Genomic DNA, 23,409 nt, shown 5'->3' with positions numbered 1-23,409 from the left:
TTCCATTTGTACGCATTTGAGAGACAGGGATTCGCACAATCTGTGCTGACACAGAAGCACGGAAATAAATTACGGCCTGTTGCATATTATAGTACTAAATTGGATCCGGTAGCACAAGGATTCCCCCCTTGTCTCAAGGCAGTAGCAGCCGCTTCACTCGCGGTGCAGGCGACAGAAGTGCTCGTCGCGGGAAACACTTTGGTTCTCCTGGTACCGCACGCAGTCACAGCTGTACTGTTAAAAACGAAAACACAACATTTGTCGGCTTCAAGAGCAACGACATACGAACTCTCACTCACAGCACCCACGAACATTACGATTAAGAGATGCGCACCGCTGAATCCTGCTAGTTTGTTGCCAGGAGTACAAGATGGTGATCCTCACAATTGTGAAGAGATAATCGCCCACACGTGTCAACCCCGTCCTGACTTGAGAGACACACCAATCCAAAATTCTGAATTGGTTCTATATGTCGACGGCTCATCATCGCGTGCACCTGATGGATATTTATTAACAGGCTACGCCGTTTGCTCTGATCACGAAGTAATCGAAAGCGGGAGATTGGCTGAGAGCTGTTCCGCGCAGCAGGCAGAACTGTTCGCCCTCACTCGTGCATGCCATTTAGCCAAAGGCCAAATAGTGACAATCTACACTGACTCCGGCTATGCCTTTGGTGCTGTACACGAATTCGGAGCACTCTGGCGCGAAAGGGGTTTTATAACGTCATCAGGTGCGCAGGTGAGGAATGGAGCATGGATTGCGAATCTGCTGGAAGCAATACTTCTGCCTCACCAAATTGCAGTGGTAAAATGTGACGCCCACACTGGGAGATCTGATGACGTCTCACGGGGAAATGCCAGGGCAGATGCAGCTGCAAAATCTGCTGCCCACACCAGAGCTCTTTTAATATCACAATGTGTATTGAGACAAGAGGCAACGCCGACCATTGACGATATAAACACTTTGCAGACAGCTGTCAGTGCTAAAGAACGAGATTTGTGGATACTGGCTGGATGTGAATTCGAAAATGAATCCAAATTATGGAGATCATCTGATGGTCGTGTGGTGGCACCAAGAGCTCTATTACCTTGGCTCGCCCGATTGGCACATGGGGCCGGGCATACTAGCAAAGGGGGCATGAGTGCTTCAATTGGGAGACAGTGGTTTGCCCCGGGGTTTAGTCCAATTGCAGAACAGTATTGTAAGACATGTCATATTTGCCAAAAACATAACCCAGCAAGGGGGGTGGAGATGGCCCCAGGGGGTCATCCAATTCCATTCGGACCTTTTGTTCATATCCAGATGGATTTTGTCCAGTTACCTAAATGCTGCGGTTTTGAATTTGCGTTAGTCATCGTCGATTTGTTCACCAAATGGGTTGAGGCTTACCCTTGTCGGAAAGCAGATGCCATTACTGTGGTTAAACTGTTGATGAAGGATTTCATCTGTAGGTTTGGAATACCTTGTAGGATCTCCAGTGACCAAGGTACTCATTTCACAGCCGAAGTGGTGAAAGAATTGTGTCGCGTATTGCAAATCAAGCAACATTTCGACTGCCCGCATCGTCCGCAATCTGCGGGGGCAGTAGAGAGGCAAAATGGATTCCTAAAGAATAAACTGGCCAAGATTTGTGAACAAACTGGATTAAAATGGCCAGATGCTCTGCCAATTGCTCTCATGACTATGAGATCTACCGCAAATCGAAACACTGGCTTATCTCCGCATGAGATTCTGATGGGAAGACCAATGAGATTACCGAACTCACCTCCTTTGACTATAAAAGACATGAACGTGCAGCAAATGGACGACACGTTGCTTACGTTCTGTATCTCTCTGAATCATGCTGTAAGAACTTTTTATGCACAGGTGAAACAAGCTCTGCCAGAACCAGCCACATCTGATCATCACAACTTCAAACCCGGAGACTTTGTTTATGTGAAAATTTACAAACGGAAGAACTCTCTTCAGGCACGTTGGTGTGGGCCATTTCAAATACTGCTAACTACCCATACAGCTGTGAAGTGTAAAGGAAGAGCAACATGGATCCATGCCACACACTGCAAACTGGCACACGGCAGAAAAGAACCCGAGGAGAACATTGCTTCCTGATAACTTTAATGATTCTTTCCATTGCAGGATTATTTGTACTACTAAATGCAGGTGGTGCAATGTGTACTTGGTCTGTTAAACCGATAAGTACTGTCTGTGATCAACGTTATTTGCATGTTCTTTGGAGATGGGCCTGTCAGACTACCCACCAAACTAAGCCTAGGGCATTCAGAGACCGAAGAAGCTTAACGAGCAAAGTGGGTTCACCACATGGAATAAACACTTATCTGGCTCTTTCTCGTAAACACGCGAAAGCTTTTAATAAAACCAATTGCTGGGTTTGTACTAAGATACCTCATTCAGCAGTTACTGGGATACCGCTTCTGGCTATACCATTCAATCTGAGTGAATGGTGTGGGTACTGGGCAAAGGAAAGAAACTGGGATAAACAAGATAATAACGGTGACGACCACATCGTTACCAATGGAAATGGAAATTGCCTCCGACAACGAAATTTCAGTAACTGGTTTTGGCCAAATTTTAATTTAAGTAAGATGCCTCCACATTTTATGGTTGAACGGGCAACAGAAAAACCCGAACTATGCTTGGTACAAGAGGCATGGGGAGAAAGAAGATTAGGGAATTCTGAATGCAGTCATTATGTTTATGAAAATCACACGATGGGACCACAAGTCGCTTTAAATAATACCTATTTCGTGTGTGGAAATCGAGCATACCCATGGCTTCCAGTTAATTGGAGTGGATCTTGTTTCTTGTCATTTATTTTGCCACATATGCACCTGTTATCTAAGTCACCTGTTGAGCATTTGAAACGGGATAAACGGGGTTTCACGTCAATTGAACTGTTCTTCATGATTTTAATCCCTCACTACGGTGTTGGACAAACGTCTGTGGGATTGGCAGAGTTAGCTGCTTCGCTTGAATTATTGGCAAATAAAACTGCTCTAGGCATGGTTGATATCAACTCGGAGGTCGTCGCCCTACGTGCAGTTTCAATGCAAACCTGAGTTGCGCTCGACCTCATTCTCGCGGCTCAAGGAGGAACGTGTGCTGTAATTAACTCTGAGTGTTGTACTTATATCCCTGATAACTCGGAGAAAATCACAAACATAGCTGACAAGATTAAGCAAGAAGGAGCCAAGTATCACAATTATTTTATGAAAGATGGGCTTTATTCCTGGTTTGAAGGGATTTTTGGAGGCTGGGGAACTACCCTATTGCATTGGATTTCCGTTGGGTTATTGTGGATCATCATTGCAGTGGTGCTTGTTAGATGTGAAACAATTACAATGCCGGCATTGATTGTTTCTTGACTAAAGAGGAATACTGCTAAAAAGGTGATGGTGGCCCAAGCACCACCCTCATACCCTGGTTTTGAGACTGAGTCCTATGACTCTTTTGAGATAGAACCTGAACTTGGAAATTCATAAGTAGCGCAAATGAATGTGTTCAATATTCATGGGAATTGTCAATCCACTCTTGCTCATCTGCTTTGTTCCCGAAATAGGTTGTCGAAAATCAGCTGTGCAGCCCAACGGGTAGCCTTATCTTCTATCGGCCTTGGGGCCTACCGGAACCTCAAACAGGTCCGAAGCTGTACAACCACATGAAGCCACCTGGCTTGCGGGACAGGAAAGGCTAAGGGACTGAGCTCTACGATGGGGAAAAGGGGGGATGTGACTACCCAAGAAAATGGGCACACTCAAACGCAAGAGAGAATGTATTTCCAAGTGAAGAGAAAATATATATCGTTAAACTTAACTAGTGTTGCCTTTTTAGGCAACAAGGGGGGAGTGTTGGGGAAATTATTACTCTCTAGACAAGAAACCTTTGCCTCAGTCTGAGTAGGTCAAAGTGTTTGTGTTTTTCCTCCACTGTTCTACTATTTGGTTGTTAAGGCCTACCACCTACTTATAATCTTGTCTTTCTTTGACACTTTGGACATTGCTTGGGTTTTCTGCAAGTACAAGGTGACCGGGCTGATAAGCTGTGCATTCTGTTCTTGCGATCAAAAGCCCTCTCTGCTTATAAAATGGAATGGATATATGGGGAGGGGAGGATGATCTGAGGGACAGCAAATAAATGGTACAGAAGAAAGAACTCCTTGTGGACATTGATTATTACTGGACTTCTGTGGTTTATTTTATCCCGATACATGCAACACTGAGTCGGCTAGACGTTGAATCCTCGAGGAGGTCAAGATCCCTCAACAATCTAAAGAATCCTTTCGATCACGACGCGGTTCGAGGGTAGAAATCCACGTCAATACCTTCAGCAGTTCTTAAGTTATCACGGTAACGAAAACCTATCACAGGCACACGGATGGAAGGATGGACAGACAACCTAAAAGACAAGCTTCTACCGATTTTGTCAACAGAGGCATACAAAAATACCACCGTGTCTGTCAATGGGATGCGGGTACTGTGGATCATCATGTGGAATCATCTAGAAGGAAGAGTGGACAACACTGCTTTCGTGCACTCCTCTCTGTTGGGAGGGGAACAGATTCCTCGATAGCAACATCGTGACTGCAAGTGGAGGAAGTTCTAAAGCCGAGGATGAAGCAGCGACCTTGTCAAACAGTGCCGGAAGCCAGACTGTAAAATCACTGAGATGTGCAGCGAATCGATAGTCACCTCTTCTTTGAGATTTCAGGCCTCACACTAATAGTATATTGAAATTTGAGTAACCAGTACAGAAACCAAACTGATGGTCAGGAATGAAGCAATATCTACACCGCAGATGGAAAACATCAGCAGCTTGCAGAGGGTAATCAAGATTATGCCACAGGAGTTATGGGAAACTACGACACAAGAAAGAGATGCAGAAAAGCTGAAAAAAAATCAACAACCTGAAAATGAAGAAAAGTTTATTCACAAGTAGGAGGGATGGGAAGAAGTGCGTAGACCAGTCAAACCGTCAATCCACAACATTGGAAGGTAACTCGATTTAGAAAGAAACTAAGGGATTTAACTGACCGATTTGCTCAGATCTCACGAGGATGGTCTTTTTTTTAACATTCCTGAGCACGATTGAGCAAAGGCCGAAATAATTTACACCAGGTACATCACCAACCACTTCCAGCAAGATTTCACTAGACGGAGGAGGGTGCAGAAATAAGAAACAGATAAATCAAAATCTCTCGACAAGGAATTGCATTTGAATGTAGTGTGGAACATGAACCCACAAGCAAACTGAAAATTTGCTCGAGTTCACAATGAAACATCACAAATGCAACAAAACGGGCTCAATGGTCAGAGAAGGAAAAGAAGATTCCATTGCATTCACACCGTGAGCACGTGAAACTGCAAGGCTAAAATAAAACAAAAAAACAAAACAAATAATAATAATAATAATGATTATTATAATAACCGCTGGTCCGAAGTGTCCACTTACACCGCACGTTTCAAGCAAAGTCAGTGTAAACTACAAGACAGTGGGTGAAGCATTTTGGAACTCATGCTCCAATGAATTCGCTTTGCAATTACAAATATCATACAATGTAAGGGGGAAGGGGTGGGATTTGGGGTGTAAATTAAGAAAACTTTGGAAAAAGCGAAGCACAAGGGTTAAAAGATGGAGAAAGAGGATACAAGATACAAAATTAAGGCTGGCATCCATTCATTTTTGGAAATGACAGCACAAAGATGTTTTTTTTTTTAATCTTCACAGAGGAGAACGCAGTGGATCTGGAGGTTAGACGTCAAGATTGCAGCGTTTGTTTCAGCATGGATATGACTTCCAAGGAAATGTCATCTGGAGAAGGGGGAAAACAAAGAGCAATGCAGAGGTAGGGATGAGTAGGAAAGACAAAGTAAATGATGAGGTAAGCTTATTACTCCTGAAACCTACCAAGGAAGTCGCACAGCCCTGGAAGTCATGAACGCGTTAAGAAATGTGCTTTACTGCGCAGTCTTTACAAACCCCAAGGAACAAGCAAGCAGTGGCTGGCACTCTGTGCTGGGTGGTTTGACAATTATATAACTAGAATGGCACTCGGTAGAGCGCATACCTCCGCCAAGCCGAACAGTTTATATTTTGTATCCCACTGATGGGCCAGATCTGCATTTAGACCTGAGCCAAAATCGAATCGGGTTGTTCTTGTCACCTACCCAACTCTTCCACCAAATTTTGTCATAACAACCTGTCAACAATCTTTTGAATTACTGTGCTATATATCATTTATGGCCCTCTCTCTCAATGATGAAGAATCACAACTGGACATAATTAAACACTGCAACTTCAACTGATATGCCTCTGCTCACATTCATAATAATACCATTCCTTTCGGGCTGTAAAGGCACATGGCTGCTGAGACAGTTTCATTGGCAAGGAGTACAGTCCTGGATGGGTCGACACTCCGATGCAGGTGACCCTGAATGGTTATGACCCCAGTACACTAATACTCATTTTGCCAACCTCAGAAAGATGATAGGGTGAGTCAACCCCACCTGGTATGAATTTGTGAGGAAACAAGGGCTCACACTCAGGAGCTTAAACGTTTGGGATCCTAGGGTCCCGAGTTCAAATCCTGCTTTATCATTGAGGAGTTGGTCCCAATGGATGGATATATACTTGTACCAAGTTTGACTTGGACCCCTCCAGCCATCCACTTGACATGACCTCTTGATGCCGAAATCGAATCAGTTCATCTTTGCATCATAATATATACTTGTACCAAGTTTGGTCAAAATCCCATCACTGGTTCACAAGTGAGGATGGTAACAGAATTGTTACCGAACAGAACCTCTAACTTTTGACCTCTTCACCCCAAAATCTTAGCAGTTCATATTCACATCATTATACACAACTCGACCAAGTTTGACTTGGAACCCTTCAGCCATTCTTAACTTAACGAAAACCTATCACTGACGGACGGATAACCCAAAAACATAATGCCTCCGGAAACTGTCGCAGAGACATTCTTCTTATTCTCCTCGTCTTCCCTTTACAATAGATGAGGTCCAATGGCACCAAGCTTCTGCCTTTACCACAACACTCCTCGACTTCCCTCTGTCCTCTGCCAAATCTCTCCACTCTTTAACCACCCCACCTGACTGATATCCCTCCCCACATAATCAATCTCAACCACAGTCTACCTCTTTTCTTCCTACCTTGCTCCCTCAATCTATCCGCTCTCTTTGCCATTTTCTCTTCCCTCATACACACCAAGTGTCCAGCCCATCTCAGCTGGCATTTCACCAATCTGTTGAGTTCATCTGCACACCAATGTCCTCCCTCAGTTCATCCATCCTCCTTCTATCCACCCTCTTCACTCCCACAATCCTCCTGACCTAGTTGTTATCGCAAACCTGCAGCCCCTGTTGTTGTCTCTGTCAGTGCTAGTTTTCAGACCCTAAAGGAAGGCTGGCATGACACACACGAGAACCTTCCCTTTCAATTTCCTTGATATCTTTCTGTCTGCCATTAATCCCTCCACCCTCCTCCACACATTCGCCCACCTGAATCTTCCTCTGCACCTCTGCGTCGGACTTACCATACTCGGTCACTGTTCCTCCCAGATACTCAAACCTATTTCCCCGTCTGATCTCCTTCCCCTCTAACCTGATATTAATTTATTTTCTCTGCTGCCCGACCCACATCAGCTCAGTCTTCTCCATACTCATCTTCAGTGTATGCTTCCCAAATGCCTCCTCCCACTCCCCCAGTGTTTCCTGCATCTCCCACATACTCTCAACCACAACAACTAGAGAATCTACATACAACATCCTCCCAATACTACCACTCATGTTTACCTTCCTGCCTACCACCTCCATCACCATGATGAACATGAGTGGGGTGAGAGCGCTTCCCTGCCTCAAACCGATGTTCACACTGAACTCCTCAGACATCCTCAGACCAAACAAAACTCTTCCCTTAATTCCTTTGTACATCCCTTCCACCAACCTAACTTTTGCTTCCGGCACTCCCATCCATCTCAGTGTTGCAATCACTATCTCTTTCGGGACAGTGTCCTTAGCCTTCTCCAAGTTCACAAATCCTAATGCCATTTCACTTTGCAACTCCAACGTCTTCTCTACCAGCTGTCTCAGCATGAACACCCCATCCATCATCTCCCTACCGTTCCCAAACCCCTGCTGTTCTCCAAACTCCATCTCCACACTCTTCCTCATCATTCCATCCAGAATCCTCTCCAGCACCTTCATGGCATGACGAAGGAGCGTTATATGCCCCTGCACTTCACCAGATCTTGAACATCACCATTCCCCTTCCATATCAGCACAATTAACCATCCTTCAATCCTGCAGAATTGAACCAATTGAATACATGTATATATATATATATATATATATATATATATATATATATATATATATATATATATATATATATATATATATATATATATATATATATATATATATATATATATATATATATATATATATATATATATTCAAAAGCCTCTTATTCCAACTGACTCCAACTTCCCCCGCTGCAATAATCTCTGTACATACCTCATGAATGTCTGGCACTTTTCCCTTCTTCATCCTCTTCACAGATATCCACCAACTCCACTTTCCCCTCCACATAACACAGTAGGTCCAGCTTGCCGTTGCTTCATCCCTGGTTCAACATCTCCTTGAAATATCCTTCCCACACCTTCAATACTGCCACTTCTCTGTTACTAGCCTTCCACCACCATCCTTAATCACCACTCCAACCATTCATGTCATTACTATCCACATCCCTATCATGAGCCAATTTATAGAACTTCCTCCCACCACCCTCTTCCAACTTGTTGTACACCTCCCTCCTCTTCCATCTAATTCCTCACCTTATCTACCGCTCTCCTTGCTGCTTTCTTCTTTTGCCAATACAGGTGCAACAACCCTTCATCCGGCTGCCTTCCCCTATCCCTGATCTTCTCCATACTCTTCCAAATCTCCTTTTCACCAACTACCTTCGCTACTTCCTCCGTCCACCATACATGATTTCTATCCCCAGACGATGCACCCGTTCCCAACGTCCTTCCACACAAAACTTCTGCAATTCCCCTAAACCCCTTCATTGATCCCCACCCCATCCCTCTCCCTTGCACAGATCTCCTGTCTCTGTTCCCCACTGTTTTGTGCTTCCCTCTCCCACCCCTCTTGTCTCCTGCTCCCTTTGTTATACATTCTGTGTGTTAGCTCTTACACAAACCTCGACATTGTATAAAAAACAACACCTCTCCGTACTTATTCCACTTGTCTTCCAAATCTTCTGCTTCTTCACCAAGTTGCTCATTCCTGGCTCCCATCCTCTCCTTGTACTCTATGACAATGTTTCCCCTTCATTTCCCCCACCTAATAATCTTCTGACGTCTGCTCTTAACCTCCCTCCTTTTCTTCATCCATACTACAAACACCACAGGCTTGTGTTGGGTGGTAATATGCTCTCCCACCACTGCCTTACAATCCTGAACTCTCCACAACTGTCGCTTCTTTACTACCACCGAATCCAGTTCTGTTGTATGATGTCCACTCTGAAAGGTTATCTTGTGGCTTTCCCATTTTTTAAAGAACGACAGTTTTCACAGCTTCAGACTCCATCCATCAGCCTCCAGGTGGCATCAAATTATCCATCCATCCATTGGGACCATACTCTGTGCAGGGTGTTGGTGCTGACTCAGCAATCTCCTTGGCTATAGGACACAATCCTGGACGGGTCGCCATTCCGACACAGGATACCAGCAAGCTGGCACTCATTTTGCCGACCTTTGAAAGATGACAGGCCGCGTTAACCGCACCTGGTATTAATGAGCGGGATTTGAACTCAGGACCCTAGGATGCAAAGCCCACCACCCTAACCATTAAACCAACACCAGGCATCAAATTATAGTGATAATTATGTGGAAGCCAATGTGCTTAAATGGCTGTGTACCTTGTCCTCATGATTCTGGCATTTCTATCTGGCAATGATGCAAACAAATGGATGGGACATTATAGTCGGGGAATACCATGAAAAAAAAAGCAGATAAAAAGACCAAGTTTCATGAACTTAACTTTCAAATCTTCTCAAATATTCGTTAAAAACAAAACAAAAACAGAAGCAACAAATGATCCCAGAAATGTCTATGGAAAGGCTAACTGGATGAAACTAGAGGGAGCAGTGTTACTGTAGAGGATGAGAAGGCTGAAACGTACATGACAATGTGCAAGGCATCGTTATTACCATTGTCAAGCTCTTGCTGGAGATTAAGCTTCTGTCTCCCATGCGTCTCTATGTTCTCTTCCACCGTCTCAGTGGTGATGAGCCGCAGCACCCTGACCGGCCTATGGAGAGAAGTTAAATGATTTGCGTGCCATTTGTGTGCATCATAAAATCATTCATTTATGCATAAAATTCATCCATGGCTTGAAGGAGTACTGCTCTCCTCTTTGGGCTGGTGCCCATGCCTCACACCTTGCTCAACTTAGGGCTGTGGGCTCGGTCTTCTACCAAGTCTTTTCTGGTCTTGTACCCTCTGCTATTTCTGTGCTTTGTCCACCCAACCCCCCCCCCCACTCCCCTCCCGGTTTCAGCAGGGAGCACATGATCCATCATCACCCCCTTCTGGTGAAGCTACTTAAATCCAGAATCACTGTTCACCTCCACCAATTCATTCCTCTTTTCTCCCACAGGTGGAACAACATCAACTCTCTTCAACCTCATTCTTCCCTCCAGGTTTTCAAGACAGATTTTACCACTACCTCAGATTATCCACCATTCAAAACCATGACCTTTTCCACCCCTGTTAAGTCTCCCCATGCCCAGCCCTTTCCAACTTTGCTTTTCTTCCTTCCTGAGACTTTGCTTCTGTATCCATCTTGTTCACCCCCTGTGTCCTCCCATAATCCTTATTTTTCCTCACATCCCTCATCTTCTAAGTCTCTCTCTATTTTGTCCCTCAACCCTGCTGTTGTGTATCCCACCGCCCCCCCGGCTTTGCTCTGTTGCATCCTGATCCGTTATATGTTCTGGCTCCTCCACGAGCCTCAACTCTAAAAAAAATTAAGTTTCTCATCTGGTACAGATGGCTTCCATCTGGTACAGATGGTCTCTGGCTTCCTGCCATCAGAACATGACAAGTTGTTTTCATTACTTCACAAATGGAATACTTCAGAAGCATGATATATATGCAAATATTAGTCGGGAAAATCATGTTTTAAAAGATATTTCATTGAACTGTAATACACCTTCCCACGGGTGGTTCAAATTTTAATACAGTAATCTTGTAGTGTATGCAACCAACAAATGAAGAAGACCACAAAAACCCTCCACCCCTGGCTCCTATAAGTGGGTGAAATGTTTAACTTGAAAATTAAGGCTTCAATCATGGTGGATCCAGGAACCACATCCAAAAAAAGAAAGAAAGAATGCCAAAGTGGAATTAAAAAAATTGGACCACTGGACCTGTAACTTATGACCAAAATTTGGTAGCATTCTGACTGGTGGGTCCAGAGAAGAAGACTTTGGAAGTAATTTGTGCAACCGCCATTTTGACACTTCTGGTCACGTGAGCGGCGTGACTGCAATTTAACATCCCTAACCTGGCCTAATGTTGTAACCAAATTTGGTAGCATTATGACTGGTGGGTCTGGAGAAGATTTTTGAAGAAATTTACTAAGTTGGCCATTTTGACTTACTTGAAGTCATGTGACCAGAATGAGCTTTGAAATTCCTATTACCAGTCAGGAGAGGAACGTTGATGCCAAATTTCAGACGGATCGGTCCAGCAGTTTGGCCGGAGTAGTCGAAAAAGGAGACGGACGGACGGTGCACAATGACAATACCTTATCTGGAATTTAAATTCCAGATAAGTGGAAAAAAAATAAAAGCTGAAGTTGGGTTGGTCACCAGTTACCAGTAGCTATTAATTTTGACATGCAGAAATCAAGAGAATGTGGATCAAGAGAATCTCTTTGTTGCTTCTAACCGAGTCTGGCCCAGCCTGTGGACTCTGGCAGCAGCCTGTTCATCGTTGTGGGGATTGGGGTCTGGGTCATGGATGATCACAGTACTTGCTGCTGTGAGATTCAGCCCGAGGCCTCCAGCACGGGTTGATAGCAGGAAGGCAAATATATCAGTGTCCTCCATGAATTGATCTAATAGTTCTTGCCTGAAACACAAAACGTTGACTTTAAAACACAAATGTGGGTACATTGCAATCATCAGTGTCAAGAGGACACATTTTAAGTGACACCCTGTCATTAGTCATTGTGTTTTTTTTGTTTTTCTTTGTGGCGGCAAGTCATTGGTTATTACTGCATAATCTCCGATGGCAAAGCTGCACACACTGATTGCATGGGTTATTCAAAATGAATAAGATAATTCAAGTTATAAAATGTGGTCAGAGTATGCTTGACCAACAACGAGTTTTCAAATCCAGATTTATTCCTACTCCGTGAAATATGCCATTATTAAAATATTATTTTTTTCCATTTATTGACAGACTTGTCTACGACTCGTTTAGGGATGTTTACCTTGCCACTGAAGGTGGATGGAGGTCATGTTTTCACCCCATCTGTCTGTCTGTGTCTGTGAACAGGATCTCAAAAGTCAAGGACAGGTTGGGTGTGTGACAAGGACAAATTTATTAGATTTTGGTGAAGATGCGGATACTGGAATTTTAAGTGATTTTTCACCATTGAGAGATCGGGCCAAAAACGATATATCTATGCACGATATCTTAAAACGTTGTGGACGGGTTATGACAAAACTTGATGGATGAGTTCGGTAGGTGACAATAACAAACTAAAATCGATTTTGGTTCAGCTCTGGATCCAAATCCGGCCTATCAGTGGGTCACAAAACGTAAACTTTTCAGCCTGGCGGAGGTATGCACTCCACTGAGTGCCATTGTAGTTCAAATCCAGTTAATCTTCATGATTTCTTGACTTGAGCTAGGAGTTTTTTTTGTCAAACTCCATCAAATCCAGTTTTTCACTGTTTTTGTCACACAGATGCATGTACAATGTGCGCAGACAAAAATAGGAGCAGATAAGGCAAAGGTAAAGAGTGTGTGCATGCAGAATATTGACGATAAATTGAAAGGAAGTGGAGGTGAAATGGAGGAGGAATAAAGGAACATGGCAATTATTTTGCAACTTTTGCACAATCTCAAATGTATTCCCTTGTGTAGAGAGAACTGAAAACTCAACTTCTGATCCATTGCAATGACATTTCCAATGCCACTTGAGCTGGTTAACTGTTTTGGCAATGTGGTGGAGGAAGGGTAGGAGGGAGTAAATAAAATAAAAACTTTTTGGAAGTCGTTACAGCATTTTCCAAACGAGGTTTTTTTTTAACAATTGCACCTGGCCAAACATGGGCTCACCTGTTTGGCATTCCCATCTGAGCGCATTGGTAAGGCCTAGGTCACATTGGCTCTACGGCGAGGATACGGCGGCTGTACACCCTCTGAATTGACAGAAACGTGCGGCGGCCGCAAAGAAACTGAGGTGTGTCGGAGTTATAACTTTTTTCATTTCTACGTTCGCCGAAGAAATTTGACAAGCCGAAACAAAAGAACTGGTAAAAAAAAAAAAAAAATTAACCCATTCGTTACCGTCCGTCTGGCCGCACGTTCGGCTTAGGGTCCCCCTGCGGTCGCCTTGCGGGCACCTTGCGTCTGCCTTCAAAATTATATGGCCGCCGCAGGAACGCCCGAAGGTCACCGTGCGACATCAAATCAAAGACCGTATGGCACACCCATGTTTTCGGTTGCCACAATTTATTAATACGCCGTGCGGCTACCCGAAAAATAACAAGGACAAATGTGTCCAAGAGCAGCGTCCAAAACCTAAAGGTTTTATCGGCTAAAAAAAAAAATATGAAATTAAAAAAAAAACAAAAAAAAACAACAACTTCCGATATTTCGTCACGTGCCTTCATTAAGCCAATAGCGAAACCCGTCATAATGTATTTACGTATTTATGATATTTCGTGTATTTACGAAATATATCATGTATTTATGAAATTACAATACGATAAATGGAATAATCTTTAAATAGTAACGTCAACTTTTCGAAACTTTAAAGCAAATGTCCGAATATATTTAAAAGTTCATGATAGACGCTCTCAAAAGGCACCGTCTATGTGAGGATGTTTACATGTGCTCAGTATTTAAGGAGATCCGGATCTTGTATATACAAGAGCCGAGTCCGAGAAATTAAGGTTTTGTCTTCACAAAAAGAAGAAGAAGAACAACAACAACAACAACAACAACGCCGAGCTCTCTATGAGCAGCGTTCGCTACACGAGACGCTGCTAAAAACATATGTGACTGCTACATTGTGTGACTGTGGAAATACTGCGGCCGCTTTATAATTGCTAGTGCCCGTACATTTTGTAGACCCCACGGCCGCCATGGAAAATGTGACCTAGGCCTAAGCAAAGCTTGGATCCAGGATTCAAACCCATATACAATAGGCATTCATAAACGTCTACAATAAAGATACTCAGATATACAAGACAAAGCAAAATTTTACTATTTTTCAATAAACAAATATCATGAAAAGGTACGCCACCATCTCCAAGTGTCCTTGGAAAACTGCCATTAAATGTTTTGAGTCATGCAGAGTAATTGTGGAGCAAAATGAGTGGTATAATAAAGGCTAAAAAGGCATAAGGAACACGTCCATGTTTAAGATGTATTAAGCAGTTATTCCAATTCCAAGTACATCGCAAAAGGATGTACTTTATTCATGGCTATTTGGCCCATCATGCCTGTGCCATATCCACAACTCAATAATCCCACATATTATAGACCGTGGTGTTAATGAAACCAATTTGAAGCAGGGCATTTGACAAGGGTACCACAATGACATCCATCTTCCATTATTCCTTTATTTTAGAGAGAGTGAGTGGTATTTTCTTCTCATGTGTATGATGTGCTCCATGATGCAACACACCCTTTTGGCACATCAAACCATCAGTTCTTAGGATATATATATATATATATATATATATATATATATATATATATATATATATATATATATATATATATATATATATATATACACCCAAAATTCAGATCGAACAGCAGACGAAAGAGCTCAAAGGCTGTATATGTAGTCTTTGAGCACAGCCAAGCTATCTTGTGGGCAACCCGGTTACCCCCACGCTGTTTGAAAGCATTTTGCTTTTCACGTGGGCAGACCATTGTGTTAATCATTACCTTTCAGCAACGGGTGTGCTGCCATCGAGGCGTAAGAAGCGGAGATGTAGATGAGAGAGCAAACAGGCAAGAAGATTCAGCATTGAAGTAAACTGAGAGAAAAGTGCCACCCGGTCTCCCTGCACAGAGCAAGATGCAACAACGATAAGCCGCCATCCATTTACCCAGGCAACTGTATCAAACACGCAGAGCTTGAAATGGAGTATGTCGGGCAGAGATGCACAAAAATAATCTTCAGGCAAAAATGTAAACCACAAAAGATATCGGGCATTGCTTATTCATGAACAACTGAACCAGTCATTGGCAGCCATTTTATCACAACAAAGAACCCTGGACGAAACAACAACCCCTAAATGCAACATAATAAGAGTTTATACAAAGCGTAATCACACCACCTGACAGCTAATCAATTTGGTTAAGGATGAGCAATCAACCGGATAACTGTACTGTACTACATTCAATGGAGCTCAGCACGGCTTGAAAGTAGCACGAAGAGACATCATATGATGAGCAACCTCACTGCTCCAGTGAGATCTCTGCACCAAAACCGCACAGCACAAGTGAGACGTACGAACATGAACATGTCTTCTTGTGCCGCTGTCTCACCACAAGTTAAGGACATTTAAAATAAATACAAACCGTTCCCTTAGAAGGACCTTCATTGCATGAGAAGGCCAGTAGGCCCATCAAAGTATGTGAGATTGTTACCGACCTATGGTTGTTTGCCTGTGCTCTATCTTTTTTGAAATGATGAGCATCAAGCAAGGAAGGAACACATACCATCTTTAAAGTGTTTGCAACAACTCGGCCGGGTTCGGGTTCAAACCGCCGACCTCCCAGACTCCGACTGGATGATTGAACCATTAAACCACCAAATCAATTTTTGCTCAACTTTTCCTTCAATAGCAAACAGTGTATTGGCCCAGTTTGTAAACACTACTCCGATGGCGTTACCATGAGGTTTGAACTAATTAATTAATGTGGAAAATAAGCACAGCAAGCATTTGCAATTTCAGGTTTTTCTCCATATAGAATGAAAAGACAGGTGTGTGTGTGTGTGTGTGTGTGTGTGTGTGTGTGTGTGTGTGTGTGTGTGTGTGTGTGTGTGTGTGTGTGTGTGTGTGTGTGTGTGTGTGTGTGTGTGTGTGTGTGTGTGTGTGTGTGTGTGTGTGTGTGTGTATCTGCACTTGCGGGTTTCAGAATGTGGAACAGAGTCCTCCCAGGTCTTGAAGTATCCACATCCGTTTCAATAAGGGATTTTTAGCCTGTAAGAAATATCCTCCATGCACAATTAACACTCCCCATCTGTATGTCACGTGAAGAATAAGCAGGACATCAAGTATTTCATCTTCAGAGGATATTTTTTTCTGTTCAAATTCATGGACCAATTCGCTGTTTTCTTGTTCTCCAAGTTTTGCTCCCAGTGCTCTTTTGAGGATCGTCACCGAGCCCCAGATGGCTTCCAACTGCAGTTTGTTTGTAGTAATATTCCCAGGGATGTCTTTTTGAAGATCTCTGAATGGTTCCTTTTTTATTATTCCCGTTGCTCCAATAATTATCGGCGCTCTTCAGCTTCCAGGGTGTTTGTGTGTGTGTGTGTGTGTGTGTGTGTGTGTGTGTGTGTGTGTGTGTGTGTGTGTGTGTGTGTGTGTGTGTGTGTGTGTGTGTGTGTGTGTGTGTGTGTGTGTGTGTGTGTGTGGTCAATTTTCTGAGATGGCCAAACGGATCTTCGTCAAACTTTTGGAGGTTCATCAGTCAGTGCCATTGAGTGTTTATGCAAAAAAAATGTTTGGAAAATTTTGAAAAAACAAGTTGGATTTTTTTTTCCCCCTTTTAAATCGACCTGCAGTGCCCAAGCCTTTATAGCTCCATGAAAGCTAATATTAAATGATCCCAACCCTATTCCTTAATGGGTGTAGGGAAGTGTTTTAGGCCCCCACACAAAAAAAAAAATTAGAAAAAAAAAAAAACAAACGTTGGTTTCTTCAAAATGACGACAGAACAGCAGCGGGCAACACCAGGTAACCCTGCAAGTTTCTTATAATTCGTTGGTAATTAAAGATTAAATAAAATAAATGGGCCAAACCCCCCCCCCCAAAAAAAAACAAATCGGTACCATGGTTGAAAAACATTTCTTTTCTCCTTTTTCTTATACAAGAGGTTAAACATGTCATGGACTTCATGTGACACTTTAAATTTGGAACATGACCTCTGGAGCACCAAAGGGCATCAAACAATCATTCTAAATTACACAAGTTGGTATCTGTAGTTTTGATCAAGATACATTTGGTTATTCCTTATTCAATCTCAAACAAAGTTGGCAGGAACACTCAGGCTCACATGATGGAGGTTGTTGTGACTTCATTTGCCCCTCTCCCCAAGGGGGTTTTCCGCTTTGGGGGAATTCCGTATTAAGGCGTATATCCATGATCAGATAGCTAATAGTGGCATTCTCCCAAGGCCGCTTTCAATCACAAAAGTAATGAGAAGGGTACTTGGTAGAGCGCATTCCTCCGCCACGTAATGCCTGATCCACGACTACATATCGGGCCCATTAACTTTTTGAAATATCATGCAAGACAGGACTGTCGTTTTTGGCCCTATCTCTCAATGGTGAAGAATCACTTTATATTTTTGTGAAGATCCGGATCCCGACACTAGAATTTTTAATCAGTTCATCCTAGTCACACATGCAACCTGCCCACCGAATTTCATCTGAATCCGTCCACAACTTTTTGTGATATCCTGCACACAGACAGACACGAGTGAAAATATAACCCCCTTCCATCTTCGGTAGCAGAGGTAATACCACCACCTTCAGCATCCTTTTACATTATCGTCGCGTTTTTCCAAGGTTGCTTTCAATAAGAAAATGAATAACGATAATGGCATAATAATAATAATAATCATATTAACACTCCCCATCTGTATGTCACGTGAAGAATAAGCAGGACATCAAGTATTTAATCTTCGGAGGATATTTTTTCTGTTCAAAATAGAGTCTCGGCAATTATAATGGTAAGGATAATAACACCCACCCCCCTCCCCCCAGCTGAGTCGAAAGCTTCACCTTCACCCATCATCATATGAGAAAATGTACAACCAAGGTAAAAGGACTGAAAGCGCACGACCCCCCCTGGCCGCTCCCGTAGGGAGCGCGTGTTCCGAGTTTATCAAATGAACGAATGATACAGTAACAACGTGCAGCACCGAGCCAAATAACAATCAGGAGACTCATCCACATGAAGCAACTCCTTCTATGAACTGCTGATATTAATAGCACAATGGGCCAATAATTTGTTTTAGTTTCAGAATGCTTTTAGAATTTAGAATGCAACGTTGGTCGCATTTCACATTGAAGGCAGTTTTATACTCTCGCAAAACTCAGAGAATGAAGAATTGAAATGCCATTTAAAGAGTCAGGTTTGATGCACACAACAATGCCAAGGACATCAAATTTACATCGGAAATTGTATGAACTATCTCTGTTATTTGTATGGTGTCGCATTTCACCATCTATTAGTGATTAGTTCAATGCAACACAAATTAAGAGGACAGTGCAGCTCAGCTGAAAGTTTAAATGCAGGAGATGCTGGGGTTATAGGATCCTGAAACTTTACAGGTAGGATATTGTACCATAGTCATTTAATGGGACATTAACGTTGGCTGTTCCATAAACTTACACCAATTTATGAACATTTACGATCCCACAGTATATACAGATCAAGGATAAGCCGTGGTTTACAAAGTACCTTGCCATGCAGGGCAGGTAGGCAAGAGTATAGGAACTGGAATTTGCCCGAATCAAAGAGCTGGGATGGGGGTAGAGACAGTTTGACGAGTGCAGGGTGCTCCATGCACAATGAATGGATTTCAAAATCATTCATCAACGAAAGAGACTCTTCTATCTCCACCTGTGAGTTTTCCTGGTAGTCTGGTTCCTAAAGGGGGGGGGGGGTGGGGAGTGAAGAAGAGGTGAAAATTATTTTGCAGGAATACAATAGGCTTACATTTTGGCTGAAAATATGGGCAATGGACTCCAAACAGATACAATCGTACATCAAGCTCCTCCATGAGCCTTCGATCACAAAAAAACAAATTAAATAGTTTTTGCCCCTTGTGGTGAAGAATAGTGGGCATGGAATTGTCCCTCACGGTGGGAGGGGGGGGGAAGACCCTCTCGTGGACAGGCCCTTGCTGCTCCTATGGTTGGCAGTGAGTGCCCTGGAAGCAGTGGGGGGGGGGAAGAGAGTGGCATCAATATCTGGGAGAATTGCGTGTGCAGTCCGTGGGCCACCCAGATGACAGAGCACTGGTATAGTTCACCAGAGGAATTGGGTTCGATTCCTGGTCTGGGGATGTAATTTTCCCACATACAGTTCCTATAGAAAGTCTACACCCCCTTTCAAAATGTTCACCTTTTATTGCCTTGTAGCCTGGAATTAAATTGCATTAAATCAGACTTTTTCCAGCTGGAAGTGTATCCGTCAGTCCTGATTCACTCTCTCATTCTGATTGCTGATTCACTCTCAATACTTCAATCATCAATCCATCAATACGTTTATTTTATTTTTGCCAAGTCACAAAAACAACTCGAAATCACTCAGGTGATTAAAAAAACACAGTATAGAACAAATTAAATAAATAAATAAACAAGGACAACTTCTTTATTTTAATGCTTAAAACTAGAACAGACTACTTTTGATGGATGACACCACACATAGATCTTAGATGCATTGTAATGCTATTTCCAATGACATTATATCCACCCCATTATCCATTCCTAAACTAACCCACTTCATTTCAGTTTCAGAGTTTCATCCACTACCCTCTCTCTCGCTCTCTTTTGCTACTCATTCATTCCCTTGCCGATTGTATCCAATGTTTCCCATGTGCCCTCACTGCAAGTTTGTTACCTTTTAACCTGTCTTCTCGCTCTCCCATAAGCCTCTACCTTGGGGGGGGGGGTGGGGGGGACTTTAACGAACTAGCTGGCACAGCCTGATACTCGACCAAGTAGTTTACAGCAATAATTTTTAATTGAGCCACGGTGCCGGTGATAGCTCGCCTACTCTTCATGAAGGACACCATGAGATATCTAATGTCAACCAACTAATGTCAGCAGACAAGGCACTCAGTGTAATGTCCATTTGATGGATGGAACACACAATGGATGAATCGCCTTACATGTGAAATACCTGGATGACAGTTTATAGCTGGGCCAAGATTCAAACTTAGGAGAGAAAGCTGAGAGGCCAATGTCCATACCTCTAGGCTATCCTGTCAGATTGTAAACAGGGAAAAATGTCACAGTAAGTCATCTCATAAAGCATGACACTGAGGAAAAATATGTAATTTATAGACAGTATAGTCAGGGAAAGGTTATGTAATGTAAAACCAGTTTTAAAGGCAGGCCAGGTGGAGGGTTTGTGAAAAATGGCACAAACAAAGCGATTTGGACAATTACAAACTGTTGGCACGTGTGTGTGTGTGTGTGTGTGTGTGTGTGTGTGTGTGTGTGTGTGTGTGTGTGTGTGTGTGTGTGTGTGTGTGTGTGTGTGTGTGTGTGTGTGTGTGTGTGTGTGTGTGTGTGTGTGTGTGTGTGTGTGTGTGTAGGCCATGGCAGCGAGATGCGCTGTGGAATGCCTGAAGGGGTAGAAGACTTTTTATGGGTAAACCCTGTGCGGTGGGATGGCAAGAGCAAGGTGCTGCCCACGGTAACCAATGATGGAATCCTTGGAGGTGGTCCCAAAGACCGGGAGGGTCAGACTGCTGCGGAACACAAGAAGAGGAGAGGGATCCACGCCATGCAGGGGAACGGATGCACAAGCCTTGACTTCTGGGGATCACCGTGCTTGTGAGCTTGAATCTGTGCCACTTGCATCTCTTTCAAGAGCAGAGTTGCTTCGGCTCGTCGTTGTGGAACCTTGTCGGCCCATGCCTGCTCAAAGGCTCGCCTGCCCCACTGTACCTCATGAGGCTATCTGGTTTCTGTGGCATCTCGGGAAATAGGATTCTTTCTTTCTCTCCTTGTATACTAGTTGTATATCCACCCACTCTCCCGATATGTCTGCCATGGCGTTTGGTTTGTTCAGTTTCAAACGTCACATTCACCTCTTTCCCTGTATCTCTCTTTTCTTTTCATAAAATTGAACCTTTATAAAGATATAAGGAACATTTTCCCCACTTTCTGCATGTCACCACCAAATTTGGTTTTCAGTTTGGTGACCTTGAGCAATGGTAAGTTGTGATTTCTGAACGCAGATTAGTTAAAAAGCTTTCAGTTATTCATGAGATCATTGACACAACATACACATATGTGTGTGTATATATATAGTTTTATAAACTTACCCCAAGGTGAGAACTTACATTGCCATGTATGTGACCCAATGATTAGTTATTTCATTAGTCTGTGTAGATATCACTTCGCCCACTGTCTAAGGGTTGTTCCGGTGGCATGCGTTGGTTCGCTTGCATTTCCCCGGTGTGATGTCCCCCCCCCTACTTTCAATCTTCCTGTCTTCACCCCATTGGTCAGTTACCCCATCTGCCTTTCTCAATCCACCAATAATTCCCTTCACCAAACCTCATCTCGACAATCCCTCCTTCACCCCATCGGTTCTACCTTCAGCCTACGGCCGTTCAGTCATCCCTCTCCATTTTCACCCCATTCGTGCTTCGTTTAATTGGGCACATTTGGGCCTACTGTGGTCATTAATCCTTCAGGCCCATCGGATTACCTTCACCGCATGGGACTGTGTCCATTCTCATATGCATGTTCGTGGCACGATGTGCAGCACTTTTCCCGTGCATGGTGGGGTGCAGCACATCTCACAGGTGTGGTACAGTGCAAGACTGTATAATGAATGCTTGTGCACTTGAGACGGAGCGGGGGCTCCCATCGCGGCCTTTGGCGCATGAAGGGAGGGGTAGGGGCTGCATCGAAAGTTCCCTCAGAATGACGCAGCATTTCCCACAAGCATCATTGTGGACCCAACCATGTCGGATGTGGACCAATGAGAAGGAGGCTCGCACAAGCCAAGACGGAGAAAGCGATTATGAAGAGGAAGGGGACAGAGTCACATCAGAGCTTGTCCTTGACCTCAGAGCTTGTTCTGTGAGCAGCAGAAAGCTCATAGTGCGGAGGAGGGCAGTGTGGAAAGGCCAGAACACGATTTGGTTTGTGGGGAGCTGCTGGACGGGCCCAGCAGAAATGGAGTTGCTTGTAGCTGGCACATCTGGGATGCCAGAGAGGACTTGCCTACTGGGTCTGGGCACCTCAGAGATGCGGTTGCGCATCCCATTGCATCGTCACTCCACTGCCCATCTCCCCCATTCTCCAATATATTTGGGTTGATGCAGCTGTTGGGCTGTGTGAGATGAAGGAGAAAAGAAAAGACCCTACTTCTCTTTACTCCATACTTTACTTTTCAAGTTATTTTTCTAGTCTTCTTTAAATCTCCCCTGTTTGAATGTTGGCCATGGGTTCTTTGTGTAAATAAGACTATAAAAAATATGTTATGGTTAAATCTGCTCTCATGTGCCTTTTGCTCTCTTGCTGATAAATACTTGCTTTTAAATGATTGCGTGCGTGTGTGCGTGTGTGTGTGTGTGTGTGTGTGTGTGTGTGTGTGTGTGTGTGTGTGTGTGTGTGTGTGTGTGTGTGTGTGTGTGTGTGTGTGTGTGTGTGTAATAAATAATTGTTTGTTGTTATTTCCAATCTATCTCGGTTGTCCTTTCCTTAATTGGTCCAACACAGTGTTAGACGGGAAGTTGTATCCCACCTTATTTGCTCTTTTAGCCGGTGCTGCACCTATCTGTTCTGCTCGGCAGAAGATCACCAGGTGTGGTGCCGAGGGCATGGCCTCCAATTAGGTTGCCATGCCAAAAGAAAGGTATCGCGGAAACACTGAAGTCTAACCCTACAAGGCCAGAAGTCTAAGTCAAGTGGCTACGGCTGTGTAAGAACTACAGGCCATTGGAATTCAAAATTATCTGTGGCCGGCAGCTTCAGGACTGGGCGTTTGGGAGAAGCGCAAGTGTATCCCCTCGTGGCGAGCCCCAAACCCTGGGTCGTAACAATATATATAATATTACAAAGCATTAAAAATTAAATGAAAAAAAAACAAAAAACTAACAGAGCAACACTTGGCATAACAGAACAAAGTCGA

General features: G+C 43.5%; 1 protein-coding gene across 3 annotated transcripts in view; it reads right to left on the bottom strand.

The window, feature by feature from the left end:
* Nucleotides 1-4,922: 4,922 nt before the first annotated feature.
* The window catches only part of SMARCAD1 (SNF2 related chromatin remodeling ATPase with DExD box 1), an 82,848-nt gene continuing 64,361 nt past the window's right edge, over nucleotides 4,923-23,409 (bottom strand). For all 3 annotated transcript variants that reach the window (XM_085888876.1, XM_085888875.1, XM_085888874.1), the window contains 5 exons: nucleotides 18,991-19,179; nucleotides 15,239-15,357; nucleotides 11,993-12,175; nucleotides 10,249-10,349; nucleotides 4,923-5,826 (listed from right to left, as the gene is read on the bottom strand). In XM_085888876.1, coding sequence (XP_085745002.1) covers nucleotides 5,774-5,826; nucleotides 10,249-10,349; nucleotides 11,993-12,175; nucleotides 15,239-15,357; nucleotides 18,991-19,179 — 645 coding nt within the window. In that variant the 3' untranslated portion in view covers nucleotides 4,923-5,773. The remainder of the gene's footprint in view (nucleotides 5,827-10,248; nucleotides 10,350-11,992; nucleotides 12,176-15,238; nucleotides 15,358-18,990; nucleotides 19,180-23,409) is intronic.

Source organism: Eptatretus burgeri, chromosome 7, assembly GCF_056783735.1.
Source record: "Eptatretus burgeri isolate ZD-2024b chromosome 7, Ebu_testis_v1, whole genome shotgun sequence".
Classification (NCBI taxonomy): Eukaryota; Metazoa; Chordata; class Myxini; order Myxiniformes; family Myxinidae; genus Eptatretus; species Eptatretus burgeri.
This window is presented reverse-complemented; position numbering and strand designations above follow the sequence as displayed.